Source organism: Lissotriton vulgaris, chromosome 6 (assembly GCF_964263255.1).
Source record: "Lissotriton vulgaris chromosome 6, aLisVul1.2, whole genome shotgun sequence".
Classification (NCBI taxonomy): Eukaryota; Metazoa; Chordata; class Amphibia; order Caudata; family Salamandridae; genus Lissotriton; species Lissotriton vulgaris.
The window spans coordinates 494,694,466-494,721,104 of NC_141694.1; the positions used below are offsets into that span (position 1 = coordinate 494,694,466).

At 42.7% G+C, this 26,639-nt stretch overlaps 1 protein-coding gene across 1 annotated transcript in view; it reads left to right on the forward strand.

Annotated features, from left to right (window-relative positions):
• KCNQ5 (potassium voltage-gated channel subfamily Q member 5) overlaps positions 1-26,639 on the forward strand; it is an 850,222-nt gene that overhangs the window by 550,468 nt on the left and 273,115 nt on the right. The window contains exon 7 of the mRNA XM_086926499.1: positions 19,299-19,393. Coding sequence (XP_086782625.1) covers positions 19,299-19,393 — 95 coding nt within the window. The remainder of the gene's footprint in view (positions 1-19,298; positions 19,394-26,639) is intronic.

Genomic DNA, 26,639 nt, shown 5'->3' on the forward strand with positions numbered 1-26,639 from the left:
TTTTACTGTATTTGATGTAATTTGTAGGATGCCATATCGATATTTAAGGAATAAGGACTTAGCTAGTTGTGGCTGTATTTCATCTATTAAGGGTTCGAAGATGTTTTTATTTGGAAAAATCGTGTGGTTAGTGACCCAGCCCTGGAAGAATGGGACATAGCATCTTTTATAAAAGACCAGTAAGTTTCCTTAAGGAGCTTTTTTTAGGCCAGTGTCAAAACAGACGGCACGTCCCAGTAATGTCTTAAACCCAGTTTAAAAAAAAGAATTGCGGATCTGCTTTAACCAAGGTAAACCCACACCTTTGTTTATTCAAGAATTTCTTCAAGAGCCTCCCTGTAGTGGATGAGCTCTTCTGTGCACCATAAGCGGACCTAAAACAACAATGATCTAAGGTTAGCCTGGATATCCATACGCCTAAAATTTAAATCCATCAATACAGGAGTCAGTGGTGTCCTTGTGGGCAACCTTAGAATTTTTCAAAGGAAATTATTTTCACCCACCTTGAATGTTTCTTTTACCGCGGGACCCCCACAGCTCTGCCCCGTGCAATGAAGCAGACTGTGCTTTATATTTGTACACTTCAAGAGCAGGTGAAATTGCTCTGGATATACTATCTTCGATTTTCCTTATTAGTGGGAATGTGTTCTGGAGAAGTATGGTTCTGCTTTTTTCTAGCTGGGGCCTCCAGATCAGTTCAGAATCAAGGGTAATACCCAAATAGTTAAAATCATGCACAAACTTGATTATCTGATTATCCGTGGTTAGGTTTTTCTTAAAAGTTTTGTGTGGGTTAATTGACATATATTTAGCTTTACTGGGATTTATTTCTAACCCCTTGGCTTTACAATATTCCCCAAATGAATTTAATAAATTTTGTAAGCCATTGGGTGTTTGGGAAATTAAAATCGTGTCGTCAGCAAAGAGGAGTGCGGACACAGGCAGCCCTCCTAGCCTATGGGAGTCGTGATCACATCCCAAGAGATGGTCATGGATGTCGTTAACATATAAAGAAAATAAAGTTGGGGCTAAAACGCATCCCTGTCTTACTCCTATTTACCCTAATTGGCTCAGTTAGTTCGGCTCGAGGACCCCACCTTTGCCCAGTTATCTTCATGTAATCTTATCATCTGAAAAAGGACTTCCACAGGAGATTTCTGGGCACAAGGTCGAACGCTGCTTTAAGGTCCACAAAGGCGACATAGAGATGTCCCTTCCTATAATGTGATGGATTGTGCCGATCACCCTTTTTAAATATGGTTGTGATCTCTGCCCCCTTCCAAGTTTTAGGTAATGGTGTGCCTGCTGCAATAGAATTACTCAACAAGTTAATATAGGGGCCCCACACACTTTTGTCATGCTTCCATAGATCTCCAGGCATTTTATCAGGACCAGTCACCTTTCCTTGCTTTAGTGCGACTATGGCTGTGAGGGTTTCCTTTAAGCTGAAAAATAAAGGTGCAGCATTTAATGTAGTTTCATAACTCAACGGGCAATAATCAATATCATTTGGGGAAGAGGAGTAGAGACTAGAAAAGTGCGTTGTCCAAGGATCAGCATCTAAAAAGAGGTCCCAACTACATCTGCCATTTTTGTTGCCCTTTGAGATTAGCCGCCAAAAGCCTACTTGGTAGTTCGCTTTCGCTGCTGCTAGTAGTTCATCCCAAATATTTTCCTCCCATTCTTTCTTTGCGGAGGTTACCAATTGCTTGTACTCTGCCCTTTTTTTCACCACCCCCTTTTCTGAATCGGTTTTGGCCACTATAGGTGTGGCAGGGTATACTCAGACATGAGTCCCTTTCTCACTGCACCATCAGGATTCAAGCAAGCCGGGCTGAAGACAGCTGAAATGCCAGAAACCGGTCCCCGATAGCTTGTCTCCTTTCTGGTGAAGAATTGGCTTGGTAGTTTAGTCTGCCCTGTTCCCATGATGCACTGGGCCAGGGACAGACTGATTTGCATATAGCCAGGTTCTGAGCTGGGATGGTGCAGTGAGATAAATAACGGTGATGGATCAAGCCCTGATCTTTGGACTGGGTAAGAGTGGTCTGCTTAATTCAGACACTCTGTTCATCACCACCCCCTTTTCTGAATCGTTTTTGGCCACTATAGGTATGGCAGGGTATACTCAGACATGAGTCCCTTTCTCACTGCACCATCAGGATTCAAGCAAGCCGGGCCGAAGACGGCTGAAATGCCAGAAACCGGTCCCCGGTAGCTTGTCTCCTTTCTGGTGAAGAATTGGCTTGGTAGTTTAGTCTGCCCTGTTCCCATGATGCACTGGGCCAGGGACAGACTGATTTGCATATAGCCAGGTTCTGAGCTGGGATGGTGCAGTGAGATAAATAACGGTGATGGATCAAGCCCTGATCTTTGGACTGGGTAAGAGTGGTCTGCTTAATTCAGACACTCTGTTCCTCACCACCCCCTTTTCTGAATCGTTTTTGGCCACTATAGGTGTGGCAGGGTATACTCAGACATGAGTTCCTTTCTCACTGCACCATCAGGATTCAAGCAAGCCGGGCCGAAGACGGCTGAAATGCCAGAAACTGGTCCCCGGTAGCTTGTCTCCTTTCTGGTGAAGAATTGGCTTGGTAGTTTAGTCTGCCCTGTTCCCATGAGGCACTGGGCCAGGGACAGACTGATTTGCATATAGCCAGGTTCTGAGCTGGGATGGTGCAGTGAGATAAATAACGGTGATGGATCAAGCCCTGATCTTTGGACTGGGTAAGAGTGGTCTGCTTAATTCAGACACTCTGTTCATCACCACCCCCTTTTCTGAATCGTTTTTGGCCACTATAGGTGTGGCAGGGTATACTCAGACATGAGTCCCTTTCTCACTACAAGGTTTCAAACAAAAGGGGGAGAGAGAGAGTCAGTGGATTCAGTCTCCCTAGTCATGCGAATAAACAAAGTAGAATCCACTCAGAGTGGCGGTGATCCCTAAAGTGATGGGGAACACACAGTGTTGTTTAAATGCCCCTCACACACCAACAGGCCCCTTGGTGTCATGCTTCATCATCGGGGCCTTCGCACCCCTCTACGGGATGCGGCGTGCTACGACTCGCGGATACGCAGGAGCACTAAATAGTGAACTATGTGAGGGGGTGTGTTACTAAGGAGTGAGTGAGGTGAGGTGAAAAAAGTGAATAGTTAAAAAATACCTGGCACGTAGGTGAAAAAATAATTTTATTAAATCCCCGGCTGGTATTGTTAAAAGAAGTGCAAGATGGGGTTGTAGGAATACGTATTAGGGTATTACAACCACTACAAAGGTGTCAACATGTTTCGGAGCGCGAGGGCTCCTTCTTCAGGACAAGGATAAGCACATACCCTCCCCTTACTCACATGTAAATGTAAAAGTGTAAAAAATATTTACAACAATGTGTAATATACCTAACAGTGTTATATATGTAGGTAGATGTAGTTGCGCCCAATTGGCGATAGATGAAAACTTATAGTTCTCAAATACAAGACCTCATGAGCCTATGCGTGTTATTGGGGGATCCTTCCTTACTGCTCAGTAAAGTAACGGTTACTGCAATGGCTAGTTGCCTGCCTTCCCTCAACGCGGCTCCGATGAGTAAATTGCAGTGTATATCTGTTATTGGAATGTCTGATGCAGAAAAATCTACATACACAGAGGCCCTGGCTACAAAACTATCATAAATCTGTTTAATAGCCACTGGATTATTCTCTATCGAAGGCCATTTTAAGACTCTCCTATTGTTACTTACAAGTGGGTCTATAAATCCACTGTCGAATTCCCCCTTTCTCAAAATGACAGGATTGAAAAGGTGAGCTAACAGTGTCAGACTTAGTGGATAGTGGCCACTCTCTACTCTAGTTTGAACTTTTAGGTCAGATGCCATTGGCCAAAGCTCAATTGAGATCATTATATAATCTAGATTGCTTTTTGTATTATTCCTAGTGATTGTGTGGACTGCTGGGCTATCAGATGGTAGACAGCCGTTACAAGCTCTCAAGCAGTGTGCTGATAGAAGTCTTAATAACTGAGCAGCCGCTATTGTACAAGGCACTACTAACTGGCTATCCAGGAGCGGGATGTTATTGGCCAAGTCTTCTTCTTGGAAAGTATTTTCTGGCCCCACCACAGGTTCATATTTGCGGTTAAAATCGCCTCCCACTATTTTCAATGCCCTTACCTCAATTGTGCTTAAAAAATTATGTATCTGCTCAATTACCATTGAGTGTTTGCTTGTTGAATATGGTCTAGAATATATATTTATTATGTAGACTTCCTTTTCATCGGATGTGTAAAATTTTACTCCCAGGATGTCCTCTGAGCATATATCAACTGGTTTAACGTCTAAACCAAGAGTAACCTTTACCCATATGCAAAGGCCTCCTGAAAGACCTCCCTCTAGCAGAGGGGATAGCACATTTACTAAAGGTTTTGTAGCCTACTTTGTGTAGAAGTTCTACAGCTCAAGTTTCTTGCAGCATAATTGTATCTTTCTGATCGATATATTCCTGCAAAACAACGTCATATAAATTCCTTCTAAGGCCTGCAACATTCCAGGAGATCAATAGTATCTCCTTTGGGCCTCCTACCACACTTTTATCCATACACCTAATTACTGTGCTTGCTTTGTAGTCCGGCGTAATATGACTTTTGTGACACCTAACATTGTTTACAGGAGCCACATTTAGGTTAATGGTAGTAACCATGGCAGGTCCTTCCTCCTGGAGTTGCGGATGAGATGCAGAGGATTCTACACTTGGCGCTAATAATTGTCAGTCTTGGGCTTCCAAGTCTGACAATGCATGATATCTATTTGTCAGTGGTACTGTATACTGCTTAGATATAGGGTTCCATAACGATGGTCAATAGAAAACACCCAATGGAAGTGTACAGATATTAGTATTCATCAAACATATTTCCACATTGCTATTCAAAATATGGCACACCAACTGCGGCCGCCGGAAATTTACCACTATACAGCCCCCTTCTATATTTTTAGGAGAGTAGCCAAGCCAGCCCACCCTGCGAACCATTAAAATTTCCTTTGTTTCCCTTAGTTGAAAATCCTTATGTTTAGCTAGCCAATCTATGGTTTTGTTCCTGAGATCTTCCCAGCTTTCTCTCTCAGTTGTTTTGAGGGCAGGAACGCCAGCTAGTATTAACGCATAAGGGCACGAAGCAGGGGGCAGATTTAGAATCTCCATGTTGGCAATTCTATTTGAAGTATGAGTCCTCACTAAATTCCATGTGTTATGTACGCATGATACATCATGTGTCTTATCTGTATTAGGGAGTGCTGTACAGTTCCTCTGTGTCTCTGTTCTGAAGTCCACCAGCGACACATGGGTCCTGTCACCTGTGCTAGTCTGTATAATTGGAGTAGTATTTCCTCCTTACGTCAGTTGATGTGTGATTCCTTGTGTAATTCTATCCACCCTTTCAACCCTTTCGATGTCCCCCCACCCCCAATGTGGTCATCAACAAGTCTGGCCTCTCTATTATTGCCTAGGTTTTTTCTAATGTTTCTAAGCTATTCAATTTTCCCCATAGCTGTGTTAGGCCCTTAATAAAAAAAAGCCCTGCATCTCCTTAGCCATTATTTCTATCATTCTAGCATGACTGATGGCGTCAATACCAGTTGCAGCTTCTTTAACAGTACTTGTGCCTAAATCAAAAAATGCAGGATCTGTCTGTGTGCCGGTAGAAATAGTAGAAATTTGGCATCTACCTGGAACGTGCTCAGTGTCAGGTCTAACCATTACCTCTGGAGCCACCCCAGGTTTAGATTTTCTTACAGGAGCCAACCGCTTCCTTTTTACAGGGACTGTAGCTTTTCCCTTACCAACCGCACTTTGTTGTACCCTAGGCCTAGTAACTCTACGCGCCGCCGCCACTTCCGGCGTCAGTTCCCGGGTGCAAACAGTATGAGGGGGACATAGCAAAGATGAAGGAATGGTAGGGGAGTTAATAAGTGAACCCTCTTTACACTCTGACCCATACCAGCTGCTAAATTTCCTCTTTGTGTTAAGGGATCCATTGATAATCGGCGCTCAGTTAATTCAATCTCATGAATCAATAGTGTCTCAGCCCTAACTAAAAAGGCATCCAGTGTCCCCGCTGCACTCTTGCGCTTCTCCATGACCTTAGAGTGCTTAGTTATTTGGCTATGCAACTTGGTCAATCAGAGGGTAAAAGATGACAGTATCGGGAGTTTTCACAAAACACAGTACCTTCCTGAGGTGACAGCAGCGCCCTGCCGATGTTCCTGAAGGCGAAATGTTAGTGGGGTGGCTCAGCCCAGCCTCTTCTGGGCTATGACAGGTGCGGAAGGGCCTCCCCTTGGCCCGGGCTTGGCGCGGCTCGCGAGGATCCTTCGCCGCAGGAGCCCTGCCAGTGATTTATGAGCCGGGAGTCTCTGGAATGGTGCACGGCTCCTGCCGCGGTGTTGATGAGCCCCCTGTGGCTTGTAGTTCAGCCCTGTGTGGTCCCCACTCAAGCTGTGGTTGAAGCAAAACAAACGGGCGAGGTGGCGAGGTGGCGTGGCAAAGTAGGAGGCAGGAATGTGTGCTTGGGCATCGCCAGCAGCGGCAGCAAAACTTCAAAAGAACCTTCACAAGAGCATAGATTCAAACATCGCCCGCATGCACACAGAATGACGAGACACAACCACTGTTTAAACAACCTCTGCCACAGTAGTGCAACTGGTGACAATGCAGTGGTATTTCCCCGCACACTATGGTGGCAGCACAGGCAATGCAGCGGCTCATTAAATTATGAAAGCGCCACTAAAGTGAAGCAGCAGTCTGAAATATCCATCAGCGTAGGCATAGTAGAAACCCAGCTTCTTAGGGTGTCACAGTGCAGGCGAACAGCAGATAACGTGTCACAAGCCCAACAGTTTCGTCAGACCCAGCAACAGTGTCAGCACGCACACCCCTCCAAGAATCACAACGCGAGGCCTGTGCAACAGGCTCACTGTGCTGAAGAGCGGGCTGACGTGTCAATTCACCATAACGCCAGGGGTAGCAAAAGTGACATCACATAATTTCCGTTTGAGCCATCACATAGCAAGAAGTGAAATCATACAATCTGACACTGAATCCTCCTAGAAAGTGATCTATACTGCACTTCTGCAACTTATTTGTTTTACTGATTAAAGATTAAAATTCTTTAATTAGCAGCTGGAGCTGAGGAAAGTAAATAGTGCACTGTCAGCCTCTGAGGCCATGGTTCGCAAAGGTAGAACCAGGGGCCACAAGAATCATGCTAGGAGTCAAAGCTGCGACCCCGACAACCCCTAAATGACATCCATGGTAACAGGATGTGCACTACAGCTCTGATCTGTACTTAACTATGTAGGGAGGGCCAGGGTTCCTTGTTTTGGAGGGGGTCCCCTTACCTACCAAAGCCTCTGCCGTGCAGAATGCGTGCAATGGCATGGATAAAGAAAAAAGTAAATGCTTGCAAAAAGCACTCAGCTTTCCCGAGCAGGCCACTTGCAGCATAGGTGGGTTCCAACCCATTGAACCCAAGACCAATTAATTTCTGTGTCATGTGGGAGACGACAGGCCCCCCATCACATTTTGAATGGTCACAGGACATAAACTAAACATAGTGTCCAGATATATGCATGCTTATGTTTCTTTGTGTTAGCTCAATGAAACAATAACTATTGGCCAAATGTATGAAGTACATTGCAGTGGGACAGTGTTAGAAATTGGGGCTCTAGCTGGCAGAGGTATGCATCCTGTCCAAGTAGAGACCACAATCCTAGTCAGGGTAAGTCAGATACACACCCTAAATGAACTAGGGTTCACCCTCTGGTAGCTTGGCACAGAGCAGTCAGGCTTAACTTCAGAGACAATGTGTAAAGTATTTGTGCCACACTTAAGACCATTAAACAATGAAAACACCACACAAAAATAATTAACAGGTTAGAAAAAATTTATCTTAATTTAATGAAGAAAACAACAAAAATCCAATAAGAAGAACCTTAGTTATGAGTTTTTAAAGAATATCTGCCAATGCAGTGCTTAGAAGCATAAAGCACCAACCGTGGCTATCTGGTCACGCTTGAGTGAGTCAAAACCAGATGTTCAGGCTGTTCGCGATGGTGCTCGTGTTAGATACAGGGACCAACTTCGCTCATTGAAAAAGTACCTTGTGGCGCTGTCGATGAGGCCTTATGTGTGGAGTTGAGGAGGTGATACATCTTCGTCAATCCCTCTGGATGTCGGTAATGCTTCGGTTCCAAGCCACGCAAATCGAGATGTGGCGTCACCAGCTCCTACAGATATAGGCAATGCATCGCTGTTGAGCTGCACAGCCAGCGATGCTATGTCTTCGTCTTCGGCGGCAGCGCCAATGCGTCGGTGTCGAGGTGAGATGTGTCCGTTCCGTCCTGTTCAACGATGGTCGTGCTTGGATTTTGGTAGGTTTCAGCACTGAAAATCCTCCTTCAAGGGCCCAGGACTAGATTAGCACCACTTGGCAAGGCAAGTCTCACAGGTGGCAGACTCCAGGTGTTATTGGAGAGTTGATTGAAGTCTTTGATGTCCCTGAGTCTTCTGAACAGGAGGCAAGCCCTTGGAGTCATTTTGGTTCTGGGACATAGAGTTACAGGTCCAGTCCTTCTCATTCTCAGGCAAGGAGGGCAGCAGGCAGCTGGACAGGCATAGTAAAGCAGGAGTCCAGAAGAGTGAAAGTCCTTTCAGCAGCACAGCAGTTCTTCTTGGCAGAGTATCCACAGGTCTAGAAGTGTACGAGCTGGGGGTGTCAGGGTCCACTATACATACCCAGTTGCGCCTTTGTTAATGTTCATTTTAATTGAAATTTATAAAGCGCTTAATACCGACGGGTTTCTAAGCACTATGAGAAGAGAACTAAAGTACCCTCAGGTGAATATGGCCCATAAACGAAATGGCATTAAGCCCAGGCTTCAATGAAGAGGAGGGTTTTCAAATTCTTTCTAAATGGTAGGAGGGCCTTCTCGGATTGAAGATGGGATGGGAGCCTATTCCATAATTGTGGAATGCAGACGGAGAAGGCCAGTCCACCTTTTTTTGTAAGGTTAAACCGCGGGCAGGATAGTTGGTTCCCCGCGGAGAACCTTAGGGAGCGGCTTGGAATATACTTCACAAGGCACTCTTTGATGTAACTTGGGGCATGTCCATATTTGAAGTGGGGGAGACTGCAAAGAGAGGCCTTTGAAGTGCACAGGGTTCCTGCCCTTCCTGCCCTGGCTCCACACTCCTCTGTGTGGGGACAGGACACGGCCCTTTCAGATGTAATTGTCAGCTTCTTCCTCCCATCCTGCCTAGGATGGCCAATCAGAATGTGGATGGTCCATTAGTCACACCTAAGCTCCATTTGTTTTGTGGCTGTCTGTGCACCAAGCTCGCCTGTCACCCACCCTAGATGTATCCAAAGAGAGGCAGAAGGTGCCAAATGTATGGAGTAAGAAAATTCCAACTTTCAAAAAGTGGCATTTTCAGAATTACAATTTAAAATCTAGCTTCACCCTAACTTTGGATTCTGAATTGTGATTCCAGAGACGTCAAACTTGGAGGTCCCATCTCTTTCCAATCGGAAATTTCACTTATAAAATCTAATAGGATAATCCCACTGTTAACCTGTGGGAGAGATGGGCCTTGCAGTGGTGAAAAACGAATTTGAGAGTTATTTTTACCACCTGGGCATGTAAAACCTAAAAGTACAAGTCCAGCTTTTTAAAGACACTGCACCCTGCCCTTGGGCTGTCCAAGGCTTACCTTAGGGGTGCCTTATATGTATTAAAAAGGAAGGTTTGGGCCTGGCAAGAGGGTTAACTTTCCAGGTCGACATGACGGTTTAAAACTGCACGCACAGGCTCTGCGGTGGCAGGCCTGAGACATGTTTAAAGAGCTAGTTAAGTGGGTTGCACAATCAGTGCTGCAGGCCCACTTGTAGAATTTAATGTACAGGCCCTGGGCACCTGTAGTAAACTTTACTAGACTCTTATAAGTAAATTAAATATGGCAATTCTGGATAAGCAAATGTTATCATGTTTTAAGTACAGAGCAAATGCATTTTAGCACTTGTTAGCAGTGGTAAAGTGCCCAGAGGCTTAAAGCCAACAAAAACCAATTCATCAAAAAGGGGAGGTGGAAGGCAAAAAGTTGGGGGGGGGACCCTGCAGAAAGGGAATAATTCAACATACAGGCTGAGGAACACTCACCCAACCTGAAGGGAAAATATGCATGCTTACTAATTACCATTATTATGCAGGGCATTAGTGAAAGAATCATTAGCATCCTAAATCAAAAACATTAAAAATTGTGCAACTAGAATGACCTACCTATCTGGAGTAATCTTCATTCTAAAAAGAACTACCACCAGCCCAGAAGTAACCTGTATTGAAATCAATGTTTTTGTAATCCATTTGATAAGTAAAAAGTCAATTCCTCTAATAAACTGGTCATTGTTGTCAAGACATCTCATAACACTAGAGAAGGGTCCATATTGACTTACCAAATTGTGTTCCCCTTATGTTTGATGTGGCAATATGAGGCAGGTAAAGACAACATATATTTCGATATTACAAGATAATGATGTCATATTAAGGAAACAAAAGCAAACCTTAAGCACCTCTCACCTTTTAAAGCATGTGTACATAACTAAAAAATGACCTGAAAGACCCTGCAATCTTACCTCTATGAATAAATGTATAGAATGTCATGGTGGCTTGTAGAACAGCAAAGGGAGAGGTAGAGGCCAGTATATCAAACCCACTACAGTAGTACTCAGAGGTTAAGCACCAGTATAAATACATATAAATGTGGCCCTCAGTTTTTATGTATCCTTATTCTTTCCCATAGGGAAACATGGCAATAACGGCAACTATATCCAGACAGAATGCCAACAGAATCGAGAGTAAGAAGTATATGTGCACTTATAAAATCCTGATCCGCAAGTAGGACTATTTTGTAGCCACCAATGATAACAGTCACAGTCATGCAAGAAGTCGGCCAGCCATGTTGCGGGCCGGGCCATTCCGATTTGCAAAGTGATGACACAATAAAGTTGCAGAGGGGTAATTGGTAGACTGGTATTAGATGTCATTACAATACAAAACACAGTTATATATAAAGTTATAGACAAAAATCAGACACCATAAAAAAACAAAGAAAAAACTAGAAGAAAACAAAATGATATCCAAACGGATTGCCAAGTTATGCAAGCGATAGCAAATTAGGTATGAAACATGATCCAATGGTTTTCAAACATGGTTTGGAAATGAATGCCATATGCACAAAACATTAAACGTCGTGCTATATGTGAATATCATTAACCAGGAATTATCTAGGTTTCTGTGCTGAAATTCCACTTATTTAAGGCGGCAAAATGTTGCTTTTAGTGGGATAAGCCTTTTTTTATTAGGGCTTCTATGTCCAAATACTGCTCCCTGCCAGCTACAGCTGCTACTGAAAGAAAAGCACTTTAAAGCTTGAAATGGATTCACTCTCTAGAATGTATAAGATTGGTCCCAACATGGGGCCCATGATGGTAAGAGAGAAATTCCCCTCTGAATCACCCTCTGTGTACATTTAGGAAAACACTAGTACAAGGTCTCGCAGATATCAAACTTGTTCGTAACCAGAACTAAAAAGGTGCATTCAAAACAATTTATCAGTTAAGAGACTTCATATTGCATATACTTTTCCCGCTTTTATTGTTTTCGCGTATGTAATTCGGCACAAAGCTAATCTATAACATGTTCTTAGTATTATTATTGGGAATCGTAATCAGTTGAACATATATCTTAAAACAGAGGATGTTTTCATGATTTGGGTTCCAAAATTCAGCAAATCAACTGCACTTACATTCAACTACAAAATGTTGGATGTTTTTCAGTTAGTGATGGTGTACAGTAAACAGTCAAAGTAAAATCGGAAGGAACCAAGGGACGGTAACTGGAAAACAATGTCTGTTCCAGGAACAGAAAAGATGAGTTGCAAACTAGAGTGAAGTGAAATGCGGTTAAAAAGGGGAATGACTGAGCGCACGTCGGGGAGCTTACATAAGATTGCTTTTGTAGCATGATTAATTTCTAAGAAATGTGGTACAGTAGCCCTTGGACAGTGAATAGAGTTAAAATTAACTTAATTTCAGTTTCTCTCACAGGCCCAATTGTTAGCTGCAGCGTGCGCAGTAACAAGGGCAGGGAAGAGTCACAAACCTGTATGTAATTCTAAATGTAAACGTACATGCTAGCCACTATCCTCAATGGGGGAAATGGGGCGGTGCACCTGTTTTAAGGCACGCCATCTGTTGTTTCATCACAGCCACCACCTCTGCTTCTAGAGCGGAAACAGAAGGGGTGGATTTGTGCTTTATACTCATTTCTTGCTCTAGGGCACATGGGCATCACATAAGACAGAGGAAATTATGCCCTGGTGCCAATGAGTGGAGAAAGTTCATTTAAGGCAGCAGTGTCTATAGGGCAATCAGGCAGCGCCCGACCAGCCGGTCTGAGAGGTCAATGTGTGGGTCGGTTTCCTGACTGTTTGTGGGCCTGTTATATGATCTGCTGGGCAGTATTTTACTTTTGATGTACCCAATAATAAAACAAAATACTGCCTGCAGCCAGCTGAAATCCGTATAGTTTTCCATACCTTACAAAATGGCAGCAGCTCAAACTTTATTCGGAATAAAAATCCATAACAGAGCACAGCACATATAAATACACTGCTAGTGATCAAAGAGCTAAAAAATAAACCTAATGAAAACCATTAACTTAACAATTTACAAGTACATAGCAGTCTGTGCAGTTCATGATTTACAAACAATAAAAAACACATAAGGTTAAAATACATAAATCTTCCTAATAATAACAGGCATGAGTGTTAAGAACGGTCCAAACTACAACCGTATAAAATGCATAAAAGAGATATAAGAGCCCATCACAAAAGATTTTGCACCCATTGTCATACTCTAGTAGTTTTGAGACCTATGTAGAATTAGGGTCCATCCTTACTCAGTGATATAGCTATCAGGTGGCTAGCCTTTTTTTCCCTGAGCCACCACATGTTCAGTAAAAAAAAATGAGACCGCAAAAACAATAGAAGGTCTTACATCGCTTCTAAGGACACAGGTTGCCATGCCCGAGCTTCTGATCCCCAAATTGAGACAGAGTACTAAAATCCATTTCCTTCTAAGCCCACCATAAGACGGACAAAAGATTAGGACAAGGACAATGGTTTCAGATATCTCTAAACAAAAGGGGCAGTTCCTGACTGAAAAAAGGAAGCATGCGACCATTTGGCCATGACTGACTAAAAAAGGCACTGATCCAAACCACAATTTCATGTATAGGGTTTTGGCCTGGGGTGGTTCAATCTCGTCACTATAACCCTCTGTAACTTTGTGGTCTAGAAAGGCAGTGGTGTGGGAACCCATATTAGCAGAGTCCATTATTAGAGTATCAACGTATTGCCAGTATAGAGCCTCCTTGGGAGTGAGCCACGGCTTACCATGACCCATCTCACTCAACTGCCGTTGAACATATCTTAACCATGGAATTTGGAGACCTTTAAACATCCTCCAGGTCTTGCCGATATGGCATCAGTGCAGGGGAAGCCCAGATTATGCATCAATACACTAATGGTTTAATACCCACTTTTTTTGGAAAGCAGTATAAAACCCAAATCAGGCCGCAAGGCAATTAAGGGGGTGCTAGCCGGCAGGCTGGTAAGGAGACGCAAGAATTTGCTCTCTAAGTTTTCCAAGCTCTAAGTGTCCATTTTAGCCCACAGGTCAGATCCCCACCATAGAGAGCAACTCCTAATGTTTGGAGATTATAGATTTGGAGTAGGGGGAGATTGGACGAAAAGACGAACTATGATGGAACTGTATAATAGCCCTTTGTGTATGTCTGGTAACCAGTCAAACTGTTCAGTAATTGTGATCCCTAGATGTTAAAAAATGTGTACCCTCTCAAATGGGACACTAATAAGAGACTGAGGGGAATGAGCAGATGGGCAGGGGTTGAAGATTGTATACTTGGATTTACCTAAATTAACCTCCAGGCCCGTCTGTTTGCAGAAAACTCAGAATTGATCCAATAGCCTCTGAAACCCCATTGGAGATTTGAAATTAAAAGTGAGTTATCTGTAAACAAGAGGGCCTTACGACCTGCATACCAGCGAGTTGTGGGGCATCATTTTCACACAACCCAAGCTGGGACACTAAATCATTGAAGTATAAAAGAGCACATCCGTGCCTCAAACCCATTGTGACTAGTATAGCTAGTGTTAGGGCACCCTGTGGTCCACATCTAAACTGGAAGAGTGAAGTCTGATGATGATATCAAGGAGGTATTTCAGGATGCCTAAATCTGCCAGGATCCTATAGAGCAGGGGTCTCCAAACCGGTCCTGGAAAATCTGGCATGGATCCAGCCCTCCAGGACCGTGGAGACCCCTGCTATAGAGGGAAGCCCTGGGTACTAGGTCAAAAGCTGACCTGAGATCCACGAAAACTACATATAGACGTCCTCCCCAAGGTAACTTGTTTCCAGTAAATCCGCTGGAGGGGAAACACCTGGTCTATGGTGCTATTGCCAACCCTAAACCCGGCTTGTAATGGGGTAAGCAAATCCACATCTGCCATCCAGTCCTGTAGCCTTTCAAGTATAATCCGACTAAAGACTGTCTGTGTGCTGTCAATCAGGCTGATGAGCCTGTGATTGGATGGAAGATTCATTGACCCCTTTTTAAAAACTGTAATAATTTCAGCCCAAGAAGGAGGCACTGCTCATCAGGGAATTGAAAACCAAAGCAAGAAATGGTCCCCAGATAACCTTTTTGGACTTAGAAAGGTCTAGAGGCATCAATTGCTTTGTTGACTTTGTCTATTGTAATGGCCCAGGCTTCAGAAACATCAGAAGTGGTAACTGGGCACCCACTATGAGTGCAGATGCTCCCACTAGCCAGAAATGAGCTGCTTTCCTGACACACAAGGGAATCCAAACTGGTGTCAGTAGAGTAGAGTTTGGTCTACCCATGCAGATGCAGATACATTGCTTTTAGTAAGTGTGTTAGTGTTGGGGTGGCTGTTAGCTAATATATTTCTAAAGGAACGCCTATCCTTGCTCTTAACAGCATTTAACCTGGCCTCCCAGTTGGAAAACGCCTAGCTTTTCTTGGCCTGCTTAATAACAGCTTTGTAGCGGGACCTAGCTGCTTGTATCTGGCTACTATTCTCTCCTTTAATAGCAGCGGAGAGAGCTTACCTCACAGATATGCAAGATTTCGAGTACCAGGGGGCCTTTATCTCTCTCTTTGGTAGAGCCCGACACTCCACAAGGAACATATTCTCGAGGGAAGAGAACATGGCATTATGGATCTCACTAATGTTCTCCTGGCAGTCTGTATACAACGATTTCCGACCCTCTACCTGCACCATCTCTAAGCTCAAGGCAACCACCTTGTAAACATGTCTTAAGATGGACAGGAAGTTAGACACAGACCTCCATATTAGTCTGCAGTGATTGCTTGAGATTGTAAGCCTATGATCAAAAAGATCCAATGGAGAGCTAGGGCTACTGGGTCCAAGTGGTCTCAAACTGAGGCTCAAGGTTTTATGGTCACTATTGTAGCGGTCTACCACTGTCATATCAATGATTTTATGCCATAATCTAAGATCGAGCAAGGTGTAGTCTATAAGACTGGTCCTATGCTGATGGTAGTTTGTGTCTTCCCTCATTGTCAGATATCGATCTCTCATTGAAAGCTCTAATTCCGTTGTTCAATGTAAAGACGTGTAACTGAAGTACTGCCACTGACCACTTCTTGACAGGGGGAGTGTCAGCGCTGGGACCGAATAAATTGTATCCTCCTCCTCAGTTCTCAGACTCAATGCCCAGCGGCTCAAAATTGCAGTTGTAGTCACCCGCCACTATTTTTAGACAGCTTGCAGGGAGGGTTGTCAGATGGGCATTGATTGGATCAATAACTAATAGTTTCTCTCTAATAACCCAGCCTACAATAAACATGATATACACACAAGGAGACACCCATTGGGAACTGTAACTGGACACACAGGAAATCATGAGAGCCAAAGACAATAGCTTTAGACACGCATTGAAGAGCAGCTTTGATCCAAGTCGCCAATCCACTGGAAGGTCACCCTTTCCCCGAGGATAGTGCAGTTAGATCAAAGCAAATGAACCCTGAGTAAAACTGTGGCGTCAAAGCCCATGTTTCCTGGAAAAAACAAATATCAAATGGGTCAATAAATTGACACCAGTCTGGACACGACCACTTCGACCCAAGGCCAGTAAGCAGGCGCGGTGCGTCCATTGGGGCGTAGGGGCGTAGCCCCATTAAGCCCCATGGACCCACCGCGTTGTCACTAAAAACCAAATACAAATATTTCAAAAAATCGCGCTACCTGCCGGCCGGGAATCCGGGAGACACCCGACTTTTCCGGAGTGAGGGGGGGAGAGGATGGGCCTGCTGCAGCTGCGCAAGTGGGTTTTTGGGCACAAACATGCCCGCGCATGCGCAGATTGTTTCCCTGTGAATTTGCCCTTAGAGAGAGGACCAGGGGGCGGGCCGCAGCCCCCGGGGTTGCACAGGGCGACTGGGCGAGCACTCATGGTGCCCCCCCCAGCCAATCCCGGCGCTGCATACAGCGCCAGGATTGGCTGGTCAATACATAGCCCGGGTACATAACCCCCTGTCTGGGGGGGCAGGGCTCTCTCCCTCCCTCGTACTGCGCCCTCTGTTTGTTAAGACTCCTTCATTTTCAGAGCCAATGTACATGGGGTGCTGTTGATAAAGACGATAGGGCAAAAAGATGAAAAACGAAACTTAACATGTATTGTAGTAAATTCATCCACTTTTAAAAGACTGTCCCATGAAACCTGAAATCCAAATAAGAAGTTATACAAGTGAAAGTCAGTACGTGGAAAAAGAGAAGACCTATTAATGATTGAGGTCACACTTTCAAGTTCTCTTTATGTAGTGTCCCCGATCTTCTTGACCCAAATAGTGCAAAAAGCACAGCAGCATTTGTTTTTGTTTATAGAGTTAGTTTGCAGAAAGGGCAAATATTAAGATTCAGCCAATGATTGAATCTGGGGCTTCTGCTAATTTTGTTGATGCTCATTTTACTAAAACTATGGGAATAGCTATTGAAAATAAAACAGTTCCAACACTAGATTGAACCCTTGGTGGGTAAGAATTGACATGTGGAGGTGTTTGGACAACAGGACGCAGGGATTATTTGAGATCTAATTGATGCCTTAACTTTGCTGTCGGCCATTAATGCTGTCACTGTGTGGATGGATGGGTGTATGGGTGTATGGATGGATGCATGCATGATGGGTGGATGGATGCATGAATGATGGATGCAGGTGAGATGGGTGGGTGGATGGATGGATGGGTGGATGCATGAATGAATGATGTATGGATGCAGGATGGGTGGGTGGATGGATGGGTGGATGCATGAATGATGTATGGATGGATGCATGGATGCATGCATGATGGGTGGATGCATGAATGAATGATGTATGGATGCAGGATGGGTGGGTGGATTGATGGGTGGATGCATGAATGATGTATGGATGGATGCATGCATGATGGGTGGATGCATGATGGATGGATGAGTGGATGCATGAATGAATGATGTATGGATGCAGGATGTGTGGGTGGATGGATGGGTGGATGCATGAATGATGTATGGATGGATGCATGGATGCATGCATGATGGGTGGATGCATGATGGATGGATGGGTGGATGCATGAATGAATGATGTATGGATGCAGGATGGGTGGGTGGGTGGATGGATGGGTGGATGCATGAATGATGTATGGATGGATGCAAGGTGGTTCGGGCTCGCTCGCTGCGGTGCAATATGCAAATTAGTTTACGGCCCACCACTTTCAAATGTCACCAGCCGCCCCTGCCAGTAAGGTTCCAAGAGAGAACATTGCTGGGTGGGGCAACAGGATTCGTAGAACTATCGAAAGATAGAGAGCCCGGCTCCCGGCTCTTTGGAAGGCAGGTGCTTCATCAGGACCCTACAAAATAGCTATACAGTGAGTCTTTAAAAGATCAACATTTTAACGATTTCCAAATATGGACTTATTTCTGATTTGCTAATGGAGGCCATTTTTGTTGTTAGTTCCGTGGCCTATTTTCTGTTCCAATCCGACCCTGGAAGGCTGTGCAGTAAAGCATCTCTTGCTGCTAAAGGTATGGTTGTCTTGCACTGATTTGCGTGTCGCAGTCTAACACAAAAAGACACAGCCAGAACTGTAACACACCGGTTGTCAGCGAGCAGTGTGCAATGTGGTGCAGATTATCTTCTGCATGCGTTTATCGTCATATGTCAAAACTATTGAGGTGTTGGCACACGCCGAGGAACCCTGCGTCACTTTTCCCACACTGCCCACAACTAAGGGCCATATGTATGAACACATTTTCCCTTAGACACAGAATGGGTAAAACCCTTTGATACATCTGGCCCTAAGACTATTATCCAGTAATACTGTAAATAGGAGGTGTTTCTGTTACCTAACTTACTGCCACTCAATTCATCAAAATGAAAAAGATTGACGGTTGATTGTACCCAGCCGTGTTCAAATGTGTGACCTTCAGGTAGAATCTGGAGCAAAACACAAAACTGGTAGCTGTATTATTGAAGACTTATAGGATTTCCTAATATAAATTGATATTGTTTTTTTCTAAACACCTCTAAGAATATTGTAGTGTATGTGCTTGTCTCAAGGAAGGCACTTCAAGAATATAGTACACTGAGAACAGCTGGCAAGGAATATGTTATGTGCCATTAACGTATGTTCCCTAGACATGGGGCGTGGTCTTGGTGGGGCTTGGTATATTTCTGTGAAGTTAAATGAATATTTCCTCATGTCATATTAAACGGAATGATGCATGCTTGCTGGGCATTGTGGGACTACCATACCAGACTACTGTGATGTTCACTTGATATGCACCAAGTGAAGATAGTCCAGACTCAAAGTGGTACCCTGTGTGTTTCACCCTCTGTTGGTTCCCTTGTGCTTTTTTATTGTTTCCTCACACCAGACGACTTGGCGGCTTTATTCCACTGACTACACTCGGACTTTTCTGACAGCCACCTGGCGATATTATGAAAGTATTCTGCCACCTCTCAGGCATGTATCAATGCTATGACTGATGAATGAAGCCATGATATGTACTGGTTTACTAATCTTCCTTTCAATTTTTGTTTTATCCCCGCTCCCTTTTGCCTTGTTTTTCTTTTTCATTTTATATCCTGCACGTAGTGTGTATGGCGTAGTTATGCGGCTGATGAGAAATCGGTTTCCATTGCTACCTGGAAGCCTCATTTGAAGGCCTTGCATACCTGCAGCCCTACAAAGTAGGTACAAATATCGCAGCTGGTATTATTTCTTTATGTCATTTTAGCGTTTATGTTTGCTTTGTCTCTTTTTCTCTCACTATCTAGTTTCATTAATTTACATTGGCTTACAAAATTGTCGAGCAATCTCCAGGCACCACCTAAAATTTTTTTTATTAACGCTATACCTATGAAAAGTGTACAGAAAATGCACTAATCACAGTATTTCATTTTCAATTTAGATAACACAATTTACTGTAATGTGTTCAATTACATTTACAAATGAATACTTCGAAAACAGAATGCTCAATAAATGGTACATTTGCTTCTTTATTTGTTTTCTGCTTAAAGTACCTTTCTGCCAAAATACACATGACACTCCGTGCACAGAACCCTCGTAATAGCAAGGCAATTGCAAACAATTTGGGAAAAAAATCAGAGGTCAATGTAGATAGATAAAGAGTGACAGATGGTAATAACAATAGGTCAGTAGTTAAAGCAATCTCTTAAGCTGTATGAGGGAAATCAAGTCTTCACAACTTGAGAGACCATTAAGTTGAAAGGCAATCATTAATGACTTTGGAAATACTCAACAACAGAATGGTAGAAGAGGTTGCACTTAAAGGGATATTGTTAAAACCTAAAAATGTTACTCTTTGTTACCCACTTGATATACCTTCTTCTTAGGTCTTGCCTGTGTCAGCGCATGTGTTAGCGTATGCGCTCTTGTCTGTAACAGATATTGTTTGCTGCAAGGAGTTTGATGCCCACCCATTACTTACCATTCTTTGGCTTCATTGTCAATCTTATTCGCTGCCTCCTAATTTGTATATGCATGTCGGCTTCACTTCCTCTTCTTTCACCTGGAGCATGGGCCAAGTGGTGTTTGCTTCATCTTGATCAGCGTCCTTCGCCTGTTGCTGCTGTGATTGAGGTATTTTCTTTCTGCTTCCAGTGTCTTTCTTGTCCATGTTGCTTCTTCCCTCCTACCCCACCCCCATTGTCCATATTGTTTCTTCCCTCCCACACCCTGCTCTCACTTCTGTGTTGTGTCTTCCCCCATTGAGCACATTACGTCTTCCCTTCCAATTTCTCTCCCACCCCAAACCCTCCTGTCTGTATTGTCCCTCCTCCACCCGCCATAACAAAAAAAAGCTCTATGATGTAGCCAGCGCTAACCACATCTGTACCGTTGCCCATTCTCTGCCTCACTCACTCCCAATGCAATGGGAAAACTTTCAGTCTTCTTTTTACATAAGTTGAAAATAATTCAATCAAATCACGGACACTGAATTGGTAAAGAATTATCTTTAATGAAGAAAAGCAATCATGATTAATATTTCATAAGATTTCTTCTTCTACATGCTCTATTGTTCTAACTAACCCTGAGCAGGTAACTCGGCTCCACCAACGGAGTTTGTAGAGATTTGCCTACTCCGCGCTCCGTGGCAAACACGGAGTAGGAAAAAACTCCACCTCCATGGTGGAGTGGAGTTAGCCATTCCCTCCCCACTCCCAAATGATGTCAAAGAATTTCAAAAAGACACTTAGCTGTGTTTCTGCCGCTTCCCCTGCCTGGCCGCTCCCCTTCCTGCTCCTCCTCTTGCGTCCTCCATTGGGTAAAACACTACGTTGAACGTCTTGCGACGTCCAACTTAGTTTTTTTTCCTATGGAGAAGGATTCAGGCGGACGCACAGTGCCGAGGAGCAGGGAGGAGAACGCGGCCAGGCAGGGGAGGTGGCAGAAACACAGGTAAGTGCTTGTATTGAAATGACACAGAATCTCGGTAAGAAGAAGTTTCCTTTATTTGTAATGCTGAACCATCAGAGCAGAGCAGCGGCAGCGCAGTCATAAAACAGGTAACTCCAACTGCCAGCCCTGGAACAGAGTGCGAGAACCTTGACACATAAAAGTTCTACCCACATAGAGGTTCTGAGACAAGCATACATTACTACATGAGTCTTTCCTTAAATAAAACATTAATGCAAGAAAATAAAAAGAAAAACAAACAACTCAAAACAAAAAGAAAATAGAAAAAGAATAGCAAAAACAATGCAAATGTACATAATATTAAACTTCCCATAAAAGATGGGAAATTCACTGTGACAAGATAACTCATAAGACTAATAGGATTTTAATCTCTATAGCGAACAGGAAGATTCTTGACTCTGACACTGTGTCTCAAAGCAGGAAGGTTGTCAACATCTGAGCTACTTTTAATAACCCTTCCCGAGTTATTTTGCTTTCTGGCAAACAAGATTTTATCTTTCATTAATGAACACATATTCCACCACTGTCCATTCTCCAATTTCACAGAACTACCCTTCACCTTGATCACTCTAAAAGAAGGACCAAACCCAGTGAAACCTTTCTTCACATGAAAAGGTTTGTTCACTCTTACAAAATCACCCACAAAAATCTCCACATCCTTCACTTTTTTTGTGGAACCAAAATAGTCTTTCTGCTTGCACTGCGTCATTCTCACACAACTCCTTACACAATCATCAGGCCATTGTTCTCCTTTACCCACTTGTTCATCCAACAAGGGCTAAAAGTGGTTGAAGCTCTCCTGGAATGTAACAATTCAAACGGTGATACCCCTGTGGTGGAATGGAGAGTAGTCCAATAGAACCACAACATGCTCTTCACAGAATTCAAAATAAGACACTCTTTGGCAATCGCCCACCGTATGCACTCGCCCAACACTCTGTTCATACGCTCAACTAAACCATTTGTCTTGGGATGGTATCGAGAACTTTTAGGGTGTGTGAATCCACACGCATGAAGAACATTTTCTACATTAGAAGCAACAAATTGAGTACCATTATCCGTCACTAAAAATTCTGGATAACCTTCTTTCATGAAAATGTCATTGAGGAATTCAATCACTGCCTTAGAGTTCACCTCTCTCACAAACTTGACCTCTGGCTATTTGGAACAATAATCCATCAAAACCAAAGCAAATTTGGAAGAAAAATCAAGAGCATTAAAAGGACCCACAATGTCGAGTCCCAACTTAACCCATGGTGCAGATGGTAAATCAACTGGGGAAAGAGGAGGAGTATGTAATTTAGCTGTTTTGTCACAACTTGAACAAATAACACAAAACTTCATCTACCTCCCTGTCCATAGGAGGCAACCAAAAATAAAGACAAACTCTTCTCTTTGTCAAAGTAGCTCCCAAATGCCCCTCATGAGCACGCTTGATGAAATCTAATCTCAAGCTAAGAGGAGTAACCAACTTGTCCCCACTCATCACCAAACCATCCTCAATTGTCAATTCATCGGAAACCTGGAGATAAGTCTTATACTCAAAATTAAGATTCCTTTTCTTAGGTTAACCATTTTCAATAAAAGACATCACCAAAGACACATCATTACTAAGGGCATGGTGCCAACAACTTTCTGAAACTGCACAAAACTGTGGAAGATCCACTGCAGCAACTATAAACTCTTCCTTATCATCTTCACACCTGACAGATTCCCCCTCAGGTATGCTAGAAGAACGTGAGAGGAAATCTGCACACCCATTTTTTCCTCCAGGAATGTATTCTGCACAAAAATCAAATTGGAAAAGCTTCGAGGATAAACATGCAATTCTGGGAGTGAAACCTTTAGAATTTTTGCCACTCAGAATAAAAACTAAAGGTTTGTGGTCAGTACGGAGACGAAATTTCCTCCCCCAAATGAAATTCCTAAATTTCTTTACCGCCCACCAACACACCAGTAATTCTTTCTCAATCACAGAATAGCTCTTTTCAGAAACAGATAACACTCAGAAACAGATAACACTCTTGATGCAAAACCAAAAGTTCTTAAAACACCATATTTTTCTTGAGTTAACACAGCACCCACACCAACATTGCTGGCATCCACAGCCAGGGTGCAAGTGAGAGAGAGATCATAATGTTTTAAAATTTTAGGAGGAACCAATTGTTGCTTCACCCATTCAAAAACTTCTTGGCATTCATCATTCAAATCAAATGTAACACCTTTCATGAGCATGCATGATAAAGGTCTAAACTTACTTGCAAAATCTTGAACAAAGCAAGAATAAAATTCACACAATTCCCAAAAAGATTTAAGACCAGGTTTGTCAGATGGAGCTTTTGACTTAACAATAGAATCAACCAAACTGTTTTTTGGGATAATACCATTTTTATTTACAAGATGCCCTAGGTATTCAACTTCCTTGGCCCTAAAAACACATTTGTCTCTATGTAAAACCACCCCAGATTTCTGGAATCTAAACAAAACTTCTGAAAGAATGGCATCATGAGTATGAGTATTGGGAGCAAAAATCAAAACATCATCCTGCAAAATAGATAAACCATCAATTTTTTCAATATATTGTTCATTAATCGCTGAAAGACTGACGTGGCTGCTGCCAAACCAAACGGCGTACGAACATATTGATAAGTTCCAAAAGGAGATACAAATGCTGTAAGGTGTCTTGATTCGGGTGCCTACTCAACCTGATGGTAGGCTGAAGCCAAATCCAACTTTGTAAAAATCTTTGCATCTTTGAGACCCGCCAAAAGCTCATTGATGTTGGGCAATGGGTGAGAATCCACTTAGATTTCTCTGTTGAGACAACAAAGGTCCACAAAAACTCTCAAATCGCCATTTTGCTTACAAGCAACTACCAGTGGAGATATCCAAAGTGAGGATTCAATTGGTTAAATTATACCCTTTTCACACAGTGAATTAAATTCACACTCCAAATCATGTCTTAAGGTAAAAGGGTCATTTCTGAACTTATGTTTTACAGGGATGGCCCCATCTTTCACTATGATCTTGTGCTGAAAATCTCTAATTTTTCCAAGTTCCCCAGAAAACGCAGTAGGAAATTTAGTTGTCAAATCTTCTAAATCAGGATTATCCCTCACCACTAGAACTTGTTCAGAAGACCCAGGTCTAAGTACCATTCCAAATAACCCCTGGTGGAACCATCCCAAAATGTTTAACCCTCGCTGTGCTACATATACTTTCTCATTGATCTTTCTTCCCTTAAATTCCATAATGTCGTTAATATACCCAGAGAGATTTATCTCACAGTCTTCATAAGAAACTGCTTTATGGTCTGGCAAAATAAGTGGTCTTGTAGACCAAGTTTGATCATACAAAACTTAAGTGATCATGGAAATACGAGCACCGGAATCAACTAAAAGTTTCAAAATGTTATCTCCCACCATGATCTCAACATATGGATCCACACACATTCCAGGATTTTCGACTACCACCCCAATGTCTGGTACAACAGAGACCATCTCACTAAGGGGCATATTACCAAGCAATAGCGATAATTATCGCTATTGCTTGGTTAGCGGTAAAAAAATATCGCCTAGCACCGAGGATTTTTACCGCTGAGATACCTTGATATTATCAAGGTTTATCTCAAAAGCGGTAAAAATCCTGCGAAATGCATGAATATTGCAGAAGAATCAGCGATATTCATGCATTATCGTGACAATGCTCTTAACCATGTTATCCACCTTCCATTGGATAACATGGCTAAGAACTGCTTTTAGCAGGCGTTAGCTTTTGGAGACATTCGCGCTTAGCGCGAATATTTCCAAAAGTTGCTAATAGGAGTTAAAGATGTTAGCGACTGTTTTCAGTCGCTAACATCTTGGCACAGCGGGCATTTAGGGGCCCACTTTGCATGTCAGCGATAATTATCACTAATGACATGCAAAGTGGGCCCCTAAATGCCCGCTATTGCCTACAAGCTGTCGCTAACTGGTGTTAGCAACAGCTTGGTAATAGGGTGATAAAATTATCGCCGCATTAGCGGGAAAAAGTCCCGCTAATGAGGCGATAATGCCCTTGGTAATATGCCCCTAAGTTCTTTAGTGATACATTTTTCGTCATCATTATGTCTTCTTCTGTCAACCACACATTTAATTGAAATGTCTGACATAATATCGACAGACAAAATATCTACATACAAAAATATCGACACATAAATATCTAAATCAAAAATATCGGAGTTATATCTTTATAAAGGTAAGTACAAAAATATCGGAAAATAAATATCGTAGTACAAAAATATCGAAATTAAAAATATTGGGTTTTTTAATGTATTAATAATAGTGTAAAAATAATTTAAAAATACATATAATTTTACAAATATTAAATAAAAATATTAAAACATATTTAAACAATAATAAGTAATACATATACATTTAAAATAAATTAAAAAGTCTACATATAAATTAATATATATACTTACTCCACATATTGCAACAGTAGGAAAAGCATTGGATAGCATAGGGGTTTAAATTACTATTCCCACTCCAGAGGGTGCAACAGTAGGGAAAGCGTTGGATAGCGTAGGGGTTTAAATTACTATTCCCACTCCAGAGGGTGCAACAGTAGGGAAAGCGTTGGATAGCGTAGGGGTAAAAATTACTATTCCCACTCCAGAGGGTGCAACAGTAGGGAAAGGGTTGGATAGCGTAGGGGTAAAAATTTATATTCCCAATCCAGAGAGTGCAAAAGTAGGGAAAGCGTTGGATAGCGTAGGGGTAAAAATTACTATTCCCACTCCAGAGGGTGCAACATTAGGGAAAACATTGGATAGCGTAGGTGTAAGAATTACTATTCCCACTCCAGAGGGTGCAACAGTAGGGAAAGCGTTGGATAGCGTATGGGTAAAAATTACTATTCCCACTCCAGAGGGTACAACAGTAGGGAAAACGTTGGATAGTGTAGGGGTTAAAATTACTATTCCCACTCCAGTGGGTGCAACAGTAGGGAAAGCGTTGGATAGCGTAGGGGTTTAAATTACTATTCCCACTTCAGAGGGTGCAACAGTAGGGAAAGCGTTGCATAGTGTAGGGGTTAAAATTACTATTCCCACTCCAGAGGGTGCAACAGTAGGGAAAGCGTTGGATAGCGTAGGGGTTTAATTTACTATTCCCACTCCAGAGGGTGCAACAGTAGGGAAAGCGTTGGATAGCGTAGGGGTTAAAATTACTATTCCCACTCCAGAGGGCGCAACAGTAGGTAAAGCATTGGATAGCATGGGGGTAAAAATTACTTCACACACTACTCCCCCTTTAACACACAACACAGTACACATACAAAAAACACAATTAATATAAATATCAATTAATAACAATTAATATTATTAAATTGATGTAATTTTAATTGAACTAATTAACACATACTAATCACCAATTAATTAACAATAAATACCAATAAACAAATACAATCTCTTTAATTATTTACATTTAATTATATGACACCCTATTACCCTAT